At 51.4% G+C, this 12765-nt stretch overlaps 1 protein-coding gene across 5 annotated transcripts in view; it reads left to right on the forward strand.

The window, feature by feature from the left end:
- Positions 1-607: 607 nt before the first annotated feature.
- GDNF (glial cell derived neurotrophic factor) overlaps positions 608-12765 on the forward strand; it is a 29336-nt gene continuing 17178 nt past the window's right edge. The window contains exons 1-2 of one of the 5 annotated variants that reach the window (XM_047766783.1): positions 608-1099; positions 5598-5774. In XM_047766783.1, coding sequence (XP_047622739.1) covers positions 5624-5774 — 151 coding nt within the window. In that variant the 5' untranslated portion in view covers positions 608-1099; positions 5598-5623. Of the gene's footprint in view, positions 1100-5348; positions 5775-6882; positions 7575-12765 lie in introns of those variants that run through there. The other 4 variants (XM_047766790.1, XM_047766756.1, XM_047766764.1 and 1 more) reach the window with 4 other exon arrangements.

Below are 12765 nucleotides of genomic sequence, written 5' to 3' on the forward strand. Positions count from 1 at the left end.
GCAAACACTCGGCTTCCCTCCCTGAGCCGCTCCATATCTCTCCTCCCAAGTGCTAGGAGAACTCCAGCCAGCTGCTACTCTCCTCGCCACTGCCTTCTGCCCTGCAGAAAAGCCAGAGGGCCAGATACCCGAGGAGGAAGAAAAGCCTTGGACAGGCGCGAGGGAAGCCCGGGGCAGCCCTCCACCCGACAGAGCCCGAGCTCAGAGAGCGAGGCAGGAGAGCGAAGCCAGGCGCGGGCGCCGCGGTCAAGTTCGGATTGCTCCCTTCGGTTGGTCTGCGCCGAGCTCCGCACATTCCTCCGGATCTACCCGGCGAGGAGGAGGCGCGAACCCGACAGCGTCTCCAGGCGCCGAGAGCTATCTCTCCCTGCACCCCGGGGAGGGGCGCCTCGCGTCACCCACTCGCACCCCGAGCCCCCGCCTCGGGAGCTCGGGCGCCTCCTCGCTGTTCTCCATTCCCTCCCCTCCACCGCCGCTTCCCGACCCCTCCCCTCCCGGGGCCCCGCGCCTCCCCTCCCCCACCCCGGCCCCCCGGCCCGGGCTCTCAAGGACCAGCCTGCGCTCCTGGCGCCCTCATGTCTTCACGGGACTCTCGGCGCCGGCTGACGTGGTGTCTCGTTCGGATTTTCAGGCCAGACCTCAGCTCCGGCGGCAGCATCAGCCCGGCCCGACTCGTGCTCCCAAGCGCTGCGCCTGGAGAAGGCGCAGAGCGCGGCCGCCGCCGCTGATCCTCCCGCCGCGCCCCGCTCCCGCTCAGCCCCGGCCAAGAGCGCGGTGCGCGCAGCCCTGTCACCCCCCACCCAAGGCAGCGGCGGCTGCTCGGACCTCTGCTTCTGGGGGTGCGGAGAGTCGGCGGGGGAGCTGTCGGCATCCCTCGCCCTTCTCGCGGCGGCGGCGGCGGCGGCGGCGGCGGGAGCCTTGGCCGCCGCCTCCTGCGCGCCCTCGCTGCCCCGAGCGACCCCGGGATTGCGAACTCGTGCCCCTGACCTGTTGGGCGGGGCTCTGCGCTCCTGCCCTCGGCTCGGATGGGTGTCCTGGCTGGGACTTGGGGCTCCTGGAGTTAATGTCCAACTGGGGGTCTGCGGAGACCGGATCCGAGGTAAGTGGAGGAGCGGGCCTGGGTGGAGGGGGCGGGTGGCGCATGAGTCGCCGGCGGGCGCAGCGGGCTGCGGGGCGCTGGAGGCAGAGGGGGCGCGGCTGGACCCCAGAGCAGCCAGTGAGACTAGAAAGAGCAAAGACTAGAGGGAACCGAGGCGCCGAGAGGACAGAGGAGAGAGAGAGAAGTTGAACCGGAGAGAGGCTAGCCTTTCCACGTGAGCAAAGATCTCTGGTGCCCCTGATGCCTCTGAACCCTCGGCTTGTCCGCTAGGGGTAGTTTCCCTCCCCGTCTCGGCGGGGCGCTCTTCGGTCAGGTCCAGGTCTGGGATCGTCTTTGAACCCACCACAACCAAAGTTGAGTCCTTTGTGGACGTGCAACTGCAGAGTTGTCACTCCTGGGAGTGTAACTTGTTTGGGTCTGTTCCAGGGAAGGTGCAGGCCCTGGGAAGGGCTTCTGCAAAGGTGCAGGGAACCTCAGAATAGAGCGCTCACCCGCTACGGGCGCCTTCTTGCAAATCTACATTCCTCGCCCTTTTCGGGACCGGTTGCTTGCTTGCGCTTTCCTAATAATGCCCGCGACCGCAACTAATCATCTGCGTCGAGGTTAGGAGAGAGGCTTCCTGGACAGTCCAAGACTCCGGTCTCCACCTCGAACAGGCTCTTGTACCTTCTCAAGGTCTCCTCTAGGCCATCGAAGTGATTGTTTTAAAGACTTCTTTTCTCCTGTACTCTGCGCCACCTCCCCAGTAACACCCCCACCACTACCTTGCACCACCTCAGGGCAGATTTGGCCTTCATTTGGTCCGCCGCCCCACCTGGCGAAAACGAACCCTCTTCGGGGCGGGAAATGATTTCGTTGGAACCCCCCAGGCTCCCGGCGCCGCCCTAGTTTTGGCGGTGGCAAGCCCGCCCTAAGAGCGGACCTGCGCGCCCCGGGCGGAGCTGCCCAACTCCGTGCTGCCAATATTTTTGCTCATTGGTAGGGAAAACACAACTTTTCCAGGCCCTGCTACGGATATGTTAGAGTGCACTCGACTCTTCCACGGTATTTTGAATTTACACTTAAGTATTCCAAGGAAGAGGTGCTGCTTCCAACCTCACGCACGCTCCTCTTCCCTCAAAGCCCTCGAAGTGGGAGCCTCTGGGCTTCTGCCCCGACCAGGTCGCTTCCGCAGTTTTCACCACCTCTTCGCTTGGGCAGGGTTCTGGGACTGTGCCGCCTCTTCAACAAGTGTCAGGTGTCCGGGGAGCCCACGGTGTCCCCATCCCACACTCTCAAGGGATTCGGGTTCCTTTGGATCTGGATCCCGGCCTCAGGCCCTTTAACAGACAGCCCCACCTCCCAAACTGCAGAAAGGGTCTGCAGAAAGCGTCCCTCATTCTTTTTCCTATCCGGATCTTGGGCCCAACTGTTAGAATGAGTCCTCCTTCAGTCCAGGATACGACGCACAGTTTAAAAAAGCAAGACATCTTTCAGCAACTTCTGTCCCTATCCCCCAAAGAAAGCCCCCGAGTTACAGCACGCCCCCACCCGCCCACCTACCTCCTTTTTTTCTCCCTGAGACCTAGACCTTGAAGGCAAAGCCTAAACAAACCTCCCAGTCTGCCAGACTTGAGAAGGTGCGGGGGCACCGGCGGCGGAAGCGCTCACCCGCGGTGAAGCTGTCACGGTGACACGGGGAATCGGGGGCGGCGGCGCGGGGTGGTGGGGGGGTTCCAAAATCAAGTTGCCGAGAAACTAGTTTAAGTGAGGTGGGTAGAGGAAAATTAAGGAGAGAGGATGAAGAGGTGTAGGAGCCTGAAAAGCAGGGATGCTGGAGAGAACTCCCAGAAGTTCGGGGGGCGGGGAGGTAGTTTGGATTAGAAAGGATTATAAGGGGGGAGTGCTTGTTCGTCGGTTTTATACTTAAAATGACAACGCAGCCTCCCGACCCCGTGGGCGCACGAGACTCAGGCGGTTTCTGGTGCCCCCTGGTGCTGGGAACCCAGAAGGGCCCGGTGGCGAGCGGCTGCTTCTGCCGCCACTCCGATTCTCTGGGGCGTCCTTTCCGCCCCAAGCCTGGGGACCACCAGGTGCCGGCGCCCGAAACGCTCCCCTTTTGCCCTGCAGGGCACGTAGGTCCAGGCGCAGAGGGGAAGCAGGCTGAAGGGTACGAAAACGAGTGCGGGGGCACCTGGCGGAGCCAACTAGGAGAGGAGAGCTTGGTTACCGCACGTGGCAGCGCGTTCAGCAATTGACGCGCGTAGCAAACGTTAGGGTTGCGGCAGATGCGCCTGGAGAAAGCAATAGGGACTAACAAGAAAGCCGCGGGGTGTGCGTGAGTGGGGTGGGGCCCAGATGAGCTCTGGGGAAAACTCCTCGCAGCCCGCTGTGAATTCTCAGCCTCCAGACCCCCTCCTCTTCCTCCGCCCTCCAAATACCGGGAACTGAAGAGCCGCTCCGACTGGAGCCTGCCCCTGCGGTGCTCAGAGGGAAGAATGCGCCCTCCCCGTCCCGAGGGAGGTGGGAGAGCTCTTTCCAGGCCTGCGCCGCACCCGGTAGAGGGCGGGAACGGGAGCCTCCTCTGGGGAGGCGGGGAGTTTTCCGCTGTTTCCTCTTCTGCCAGCTTCAACACACTTTTAATTGAGGCTCTCCACGTCCAATTTAAAAAGCCTTCCGTCGGCCAAGCAGGAAAAAAAAAAAAAGGAAAACCCCTCTTAATGCGGAAGGGAAATCTGGTGCCTCTGTCGCTTCCTGCTGGCGGGCACCGCGATGTGAAATTATACATTAACCCCCCCGCCTCCCTGCCGCTCAGGGCTGCCCGCCAGTTCACACGCACCCTCGAGTTGGCACTCGGGCGAGGGGACTGGAGGTCTCGCGTTCCTCCGTCCTCTTTGCTTTAGCGCCACTCAGGGCTTGTTTTGCACGGCCTGGGTGAGGTGTAGCCCAGGACCGTGCACCCCAACCGGGAGCCTTTCCTTTTCTCCGGGTTTGTAGACCAGCCAGCGCGGGATGGGGCGCCCGGAGATGCAGGTTTTCGGAGTTCCTAGACCCTACAGGCTCCCCGAGCCCAACAGCTGCGTCGCGAACAAACAGACGCCCGAGGGATGGAAAATGCATTCATCTCCGCAGCAGTGGGAGGCGGCGGTCGAATTAAACGCTTCCCGGGGTGGCCTGCACCGGAACCCGGAGTTCTGGGTGGAGATGGGGGTGGAGGGCAGTTGCTGGAAGGGAGGTGGGCGCTCCTGGCAACTAATAGAGAGGAAAGGTGTGAGGTTTTTGCTTTTACGGTCTTAGAACAAAGTCTTAGATTTTCCTAAGAATCCCTTTTTGGAGGAGAAGGGATAATCAACTGCATGAATCTCATAGTTTCCCCTCGAAAATGCCCTTGGAAACTGGAACACTAGTATTGGGAAGGCACTGGGTAACACCGCACCCCCGGCGTGCCGGGGTCTCCCCCCCCCCCACCTCCTAACTGTGTGGGGCTTGGCGTCAAATTGAAGGTACCTTTTTCTTGCCCGCCCCCAGCTGCATGACCCTCCTTTCTAGGGGTGTAATGACTGAGAAGTCAAACGCAGCCCCCTCGATGAGAGGAGCTGAGCCCCCACCGCGCACTCTTTCCGGGTCTAGGCCTTTTGGTGCCCATGCTCCTCTGCAGCTGCCCGACCGGGTCCAGTCGTCCAGGAGTGACTGTGATCGGGCGTGGGCTGAGAGGGTGGTGGATTTACGGTTACAATCTCCCAAAACTGTAAAAATAAAGAGAAGGCGGTCGGGTATACCAGGAACATTTTCAAGACAGATGCAATCCCTACCCAACAGCTATGCTAAAGCATTTATTGAGCTCTTACCGTTATCCTCAGCTAAGCCTTTTCTTATGTTAATGTTCATAAACTTAAGAGGTAGCAGAAGTGTTTTAAAGCGAGTTGAAACATTGGGAAGCTAAGTAACTTTATAGCAGATATTCCCGGACAGCCCCAAATTCTCCAAGTCGCCACTAACTTCTTGTTCCGACGACAAAATACTAATTTACGTGGGAGGAAGGAAGCGTAGGCGGGGTTAGTGGTGCCACTGTGATGGCCCCCGCCTAGCTGAGAGCAGGATCAGGACCCCGTGCTGTACTTACTGCACTTGATTCTATTCCTAAAATAAAAGGCTGGTTTCTTGTTGGGTCCAGGCCTTTGGGAGCTGCTGGAGGGGGCGGGGAGGCACAGGGTGAAAGGGTTGCTCGGTCGCCTGCTAGGAATGGGAGTGTGTTTGCGCTCCAGTACGGGCGTTGGCCAGGTATCCCGGTGTCGTCGGATTGGTGTTGGCGGATGCTGCGGCCCTGCTGGAAAATCCGACCCCTGAAATCAGATGGTGGAAGGGAAGGAAGGAAGGAAACGGTGGGGGATGCGGGGGGAACCGCTGGGCTGCGGCGGTCCGGGTGGAAGATGCCCCGGGACCCGCGGGGATGAGCCCTGGGCGTCCAGGCCTAACGTGCGCCGGCCGGTTTCTCTCCCCCACCCGCTCGCCCGCGCAGGTGCCGCCGCTGGACGGGACTCTAAGATGAAGTTATGGGATGTCGTGGCTGTCTGCCTGGTGCTGCTCCACACCGCGTCCGCCTTCCCGCTGCCCGCCGGTAAGAGGCCTCCCGAGGCGCCCGCCGAAGACCACTCCCTCGGCCGCCGCCGTGCGCCCTTCGCGCTGAGCAGTGACTGTAAGAACCGTTCCCTCCCCGCGGGGGTCACCCTGCCCGCCGTTCGCACGCACCCCAAGTTAGCCCCGACTGAAGTGTGTCCTGCGGAGCCGCAGGCAGAGCCGCGCTGGCGCTGAAGCCCTCTCCTGGTGGGTGGGTAGCCCCAAGTCCCCAGCGCCTAGTCTGTATATGGTACGTGCTGCTTTTGCCCAGCACAGAGGGTAACACATTTTTATGCTGCCGGTTCAGCATTCCAAAGGACAGCTGTTTTCCCCACCACGACCACTACCATAGGAAAACACACAGCTGTCCCCTTTTCTCTGCTTTGGGTGTACCTGGCCGTGCTGAATTCCGAAAACAATTGCTTTTTCATCCTAAACCGCCCTTGCAGGGGAAGAGGCTGAGGTTTCACAAAACCAAGCCAGAGTCAGAGAAAGCACAGAAAGGCCTTGATTTCCAGAACAAGCATCTGGGCAGTGTCAAATCTGTTCAGAAAAGTTCCGGTTGTAGAAAAACGACGGTAAATAGTGCTAGCTGGGACTAGGGCAAAGAAAGCTGTAGTTCACTCCGCACATAACAATGTTCACTCTTAAGAGCAGGCTATTCCTATTAGAAAAGAAGTGTGTGATTTGCCTCGCAAAAATGCCAAGATAGCAGTTAATTAGGGCATGTCAACTCTGGTTTGATAGAATTTACCCTGCACTCTTCACAAGTTTATCTGTTGCATGAAGCAAAGGATGCTACATCATAAATTAGACATTATTGAGGAGGTAGAGAGCTAACAAAGATAACACTAGAAAGTTTGCACAACCCCAGACTAAAGCAATAGCAAGCCCTAAGCAGAATGTCACCCTTGCTACTCCCCATTCCCATTACCCCTCAAGCTATTTTGCTTTTGAACCATACTGTGACACAGTAGGAGGGGTCCAACAAGTCAGCTGTATGCCAGAGTCCCCCGGGACCCGTGGCCTGGGGCTAAAAATAGCCCAGGAACTGGGATGTGCTTATTTCATGCTTAATTACAACAGTAAAAGCATCTTTTTCCAGACGTTCCAAGAAAAAGTGCATTTTTCTAAGGCAAATTAAGACTTCAAGAGTGATTTAGGGTTAGAAAGAGAAAACAGTTGATCCCTTGAAATTAAAGTAACTGTTCCAAGAGTTTTTGTCCGTAAGTCGTTATAAGCCTATTTTTTAAAGGCTTTGGTTTCAACCACGAATTTCCATCTTAGTGTATATCAGTGTTTTCCTACTAGAAACTTAAATTTAAAATGTCCTTAAGTGTCATTATCTTCAGAGCAGTACCCATGAGAGCTAAGTGGCTTTTCATTCATTCAGACAGCTTAGGCCAGAGGAACAGGAACACCGTGGGAGGTAATAGTTTTCTAACCGAGACATGCTGGAGAGGAAAATTGACTGTGCCTGATTATGAAGCTGATTAATTCTTGGAGATTTAATTAGCATATTAGTATCCTGTCTACTTAGGCTTATTTAATGCTAACTCCTGGTTCTGGCTCTGCTTTCAGCTAACTCTATGACTTTGGACAAGTTACTTACTTACTATAGAACTCAATGAACGGTTTACAATTATACAGTAAAGGGAGGCCGTTCGACTCCAAAAATGCCAGTGACTGTGAGATTTGCCCCCTGGGAACCTTCATGCTCCTGCCCTAACCATCCTTTGGGAAGAGACTCATAAGAAAAGACCCCTGCTCAGTGGACTCACCTGGGGAATTTTAATGACTACTGCTGCTGGACCTCACCTGGAGAGACTCGGATCTAATTGGTGTGGCCTGGGCGTGTGGATGTTTAGATGTTCCCCAGGTGAGTCTGTTGTGCAGTCAGGGTTGAATGGCAATGACATGATATTACTCTAAGAAAATCTGTGCCTCATATAAGGTGTAACCAGTCACAGATTAGTTAGTCCTACCTTTACCGATTCTGGGACAGGGGAGGGGGGGGAGTGTTGTGGGGGAAGAGAGACTACTTCCATTTCCGACACCGATGCTGAGTCATCAATGGACAAGATTCTGACTATTCTATTTACATTTGAACCCACAGAACACAGCCGATTCTGTTTTATCTTTGGGAAGACCCAATAGGTCTTTGAAAGAGAAATGTTCCCAAAGAGAAAGTGAGCTGTATTCTAAGCCAAATTGACTTCTTTCCAGGTATGTTCAATTCGGTAGCAAGCTGTCAGTGCAAGGAAGGCAGAATAATGATGGTGTGCAGACTTTGAACACTCCACCAGTGTCAGCATGCGCCTGTCACCGTGCTGACATTTATATCCTGCACCGTATATTGTGCAACTGGTTAAGGCTTATGCAGAAAAACATTAGGTCCCTCGTTTCGTTTAAAAATAGAAAGTACCATAACTCCTGGTCCCTCTTCCTTTAGAATGCTTGTAACCTAGTGATTGAGCCCAGGCTCTTTTGTGCCACCTTGAGTCATTCTGTGCTGTTCAAATGGGATTGGATGGCACTCTCTCCGCATACTCACCCTGGAGGTTGCGTGTGTCCTGCTGGTTCCAGTGTAAATGAAACAGCCAGATTTCCGTTCCGAATTATCACAAGCTGAACCAAATAGAATCCATAACTGGCTCACTTGCTTGCATAGAGGTTGACTCTAAAGTTCAGGGGCTGTGGCTGCCCCCTACAGCAACCTTGAACTTGTCTGAAGTCAAGGACTTGTGCCTTTCCTTTTGGGGCATCCAAAACTTTTCCCTCTCACCATCTTTATTCTTTTCTTTTGCTTTTTACCAGGAGCTTCTCAAAGGGCAATTAGAGCAGCCTTGAGGGATAGAGCAGGTGAGACTGGAAGGTGATACTGGCAGGTGTCCTAGCATTTTAGAGCTGAAAGGTAACCCTTCAGCCTTCCCAGACTTAAAGAGGTAAAAGCAGCTTGTCCAGAATGTCAGGGTTCCATGGCAGCAGGAGACATGAAGCCAGGACCAGAGTGTGTCCAAACCACTGAAACACAGAGCAGTCGGTTTTGGTACCCAGGGGAAAACACTTTGTGTGGGAGGAAGGTTTTCAACTTGTGTTGCACTAGGTTGTCTGAGCTTCTTAAAGGTTAGTTCATCATTGTCCTATAGCAGATCTGAGCTGCATGTGACAGCTCTAAATGTGTTCCACAAGGGAAATCATAAATATACACATGGGGTTTTTAAAAATATGTGATCTAAAAGCGCATATTCCTTCCACAAGTAATGGATGTGTGCCAGTATGAGCCAGGCACTGTCCTGGATGCTGGGAAAATTCCTTGCTGCCCAGACAAAAAGCCCCTGGCTTCATGAAACATACTACCTAGTAAATGTACAATGCATGGTACCTTGGTAGTATTGCAAACTAAAATGAACCATGAAGAACTTTGGGCTGGAAAGGTGGGCTTTTTGTGTGACCAGAAACCAACTAGAAGAAAACACTGAGCATTGTTAATTATAGTCTCTGGTAATCCACAATTTGTTGTAATAGAATGGGATTATATTCCACCAGTTTGGTAGCCAGTCACAAAATTTCCTAGAGAAGCAGTCTTATAAATCAAGCTATCAAGTTCCCAGACTAGCCCACAAAAATCTATGTAAGCCACGATATAACTGAGATATAATTTACAATATTATCAGGCCAGCGTCTCTTCCCAGGCCCCATAAACCGCAAAAGGAGCGCACAGAGCAAGAAATCAAGGGATTTGAATAAGCGAGAGCTCATGTTGCCACATTCAGATCAGCCTTGCCACTTAACTAGCTATTACTTAACAGCTCTTAAACCTCAGTTTCCTCATCTGTAAAATAGGAATACTGTTGCTCCTGCCTCACGCAGCTGCTGTGAGGGTGAAAAAAAAAATGATTTGTAAAGCCAGTGCCCCGTAAATAGCTATTGTGCTTGCCACCTTTGTCCTTCCACAGCCCTCCCCAGGCGCCCAGTGAATGCCTTTTCTCCCGCCTTAGGCTTGCACTTCAGCCTCTGCCAAGACATTGCTCTAAATGGTGGAATTTCAAGCAGCACAACAAAGTACAGAGAGTGAAAGAAATGCAGGCCTTGCGGGGAGGCTATTTTGGGCCCCACAGTCAGTCAGTTGGTCAGCACGTAGGCGGGCCAGCCTTGCCTGGGATCCTCACCCCCCGGGTCAGCTCCCCCTGGCTCTTCCCAGGTTTCACAGCTCCTTCCCTTCCCCATGTTCTGAGCCCACATAGTTCCTATGGAATTTTTCCCACCAGATTTTCAAGGTCTCATGTTAGGGAGACCCTCTTCTCCCATGGGGAGATGGGAGCCAGCACAGACTAACATCCTTACACCTAAGAGATGAGGGGGCTGTGCATCAGAGGCTACCTGTCTTGAGAAAAGAGTGCTTTCTGTTTTCAGTGACCCCAACTGAATGTTTAAGATGTTTCATACACCCAGAAAGAAACTGTTAGCGAATTTAGTAAACTTTCTGCCCATAGCTTCTAGGGCAACAAGCTGGTTACATGGGAAGCTTTCAAATCTAATGTTATAAGTTTAGAATAAGTATGCAGTGTGCATCTTTCGTTTCTTCTTATTTTAGAGACTCTGTGAATAGGCAATACTATAATAAAGCACCTAAGCTGGAGAGGGGCAATGCCACTTGGAATGGGGCTCTTGGAATCAAGAAACTGAGTGTCATTTAGAATGGATAAGCCATGAGGTCCTACTGTACAGCACAGGGAACTATAACCAATCTCTTGGGATAGACCATGATTGAAAATAGTATAAGAAAAGGAATGTAGGGAGTTCCCGTCGTGGCTCATCGGAAATGAATCTGACTAGTATCTGTGAGGACACAGGTTCCATCCCTGGCCTCATGTGGTGGGTTAAGGATCCGGCGTTGCTGTGAGCTGTGGTGTAGGTCACAGACGAGGCTTGGATCTGGCGTTGCTGTGGCTGTGGTGTAGGCCGGCAGCTGCAGCTCCAATTCAACCCCTAGCCTGGGAACCTCCATATGCCTCAGGTGTGGCCATAAGAAGGAAGGAAGGAAGGAAAGAAAGAAGGAAAGAGAATCTATATGTACATTAGAAATTGGCGCAACATTGTAAATCAACTATAATTTTTAAAATGTAATTAAAAAGAGGAAATTGCATGTCCAACTCTTAGGAGGCCTGAGTCCTCACTTGAGATCTGAGACCGACATCTCACTCTGGCCTCAGTCTTAAGACCTATTTCAAACCGTTGCTGTTTAGAGAAATCTATTTCAGGCTTAATTTGAATTGGCCAGTCTTAAGACCTTAGGCCGATCCAACGGGCAAAGATTTATTGTCAAAAAATTCTACTTTCACTGATAGAAAAATAAAAGCTATCTGGCATTTTCCCCTCCTGATGTCCCTTTCATCTTTGTTTATTAAGCACTTAATGGTGCATAGCCCCCTTATTCAATTAAGACACATATTCTTTCATTAATCACTTGAGCTTGATCAGGAAGCAAGTATTAAATATCTTACGCACTAGGTGCTGTGTGGGCATCTAAAAGGCAAAATTGTGAACTTAAATAGCTTATGATCTAGTTGTAAGCTGTGGATAGACAGGTGGGTGGGTGGGCGGGCGGGCGGACTGCCAGTCAAACAGATAGCTCTGTCGACCACGGCCTGTACGTTAGCTATAGTCATGGTAAGAATTCCTAGCAATGAAGTCACTGGGGTTTGGAGATCAGAGCAGGGAAGAATTTGGGGAGAGGGAGAATTTCAGCTGGTACTTGAAAGATGGGTCTTAGGAAAGGAAAGGAAAAGGGCACATTCCAGACCAAGGGGAAGCATGGGCAAATTTGTGACCACGACATGGGGAAGGGGCAGGTGGTAGATATGAGGAGGAGGCCAGACTAGTCGCCAAGTACTGAGAACAGGTGGCGGGAAGTGGTGTGAAATTTAGGCTATCTCTGTAGGTGATACCCAGATTACGAGATGCTGTAAAACCCAGGAAAAGAAGGTGCTTGCTCTGTTTTTGATGGCAGCAGGGTGCCACTAGAGTATCTGAAGCAAGCAGGTGGCAGAAAATGGCAGAAACAAGGCTTCTTGTTACAAAAATTACTCAAGTGCCCAGGCTCCATGAGAGTACACTATGGGCTATTTTTCATTTTGAAGTGTGCCCTGATTTTTTCAAAAGTGTCCAGGCATAGGCACAATTGAATCAACCTGTTAATGCTCCGATAAGTGGATAGCTACAAATAAAAACTTAAAGTTAGTATCATACAAATGAATTATCTACAAAACAGAAATAGACCCACAGACATAGAAAACAAACTTATGGTTACCAAAGGGGGAAGGGAGAGGGAGGGATAAATTAGGAATTGGGATTAACCATACATGCTACTGTATAGAATATATATATATGCTACTATAGATAAAATAGATAAACTACTGGCACCTATTGTATATAGCACAGAGAACTATATTCACTACCTTGTAATAACCTATAATGGAAAAGAATCTGAAAAAGAATATAAATATATATACAATTATGCATATGTATGTAGAAATATATATGTATGTATAACTGAATCACTTTGCTGTACTCCTACAACTAACACAACATTGTAAATCAATATACTTCAATTAAAAAATAAATATGTAAAAATTTTAAAAATAAAATTAGTATCATAGCACCTCTTAGCTCTCTATGTGGTAACCCAGTTTTTTAACAGAGTTTTTTAATTTATTGAAGTATAGTTGATTTACAATGTTGTGTTAATTTCTAATGGATAACCCTGATTCTGTTATTTGTGCATATGTTTACATGCTTTTCTGTTATGATTTATCCCAAGATCTTGAATATAGTTTCCTGTGCTTATGCAGTAGGACCTTGCTGTTTATCCATTCTATATGTAATAGTTTCCATCTGGTAGTCCCAGCCTCCCCCTCTATCCCTCCCCCACCCAACTTTTCCCTTGGTAACCACAAGTCTCGTCTCTATGTCTGAGAGTCTCTTTCTGTTTCATAGATAAGTTCTTTTGTGTCATATTTTAGATTCCGGGTATAAGTGATATCATATGGTATTTGTCTTTTTCTGAT

This window comes from Phacochoerus africanus, chromosome 1 (assembly GCF_016906955.1).
Source record: "Phacochoerus africanus isolate WHEZ1 chromosome 1, ROS_Pafr_v1, whole genome shotgun sequence".
NCBI classification, from domain to species: domain Eukaryota; kingdom Metazoa; phylum Chordata; class Mammalia; order Artiodactyla; family Suidae; genus Phacochoerus; species Phacochoerus africanus.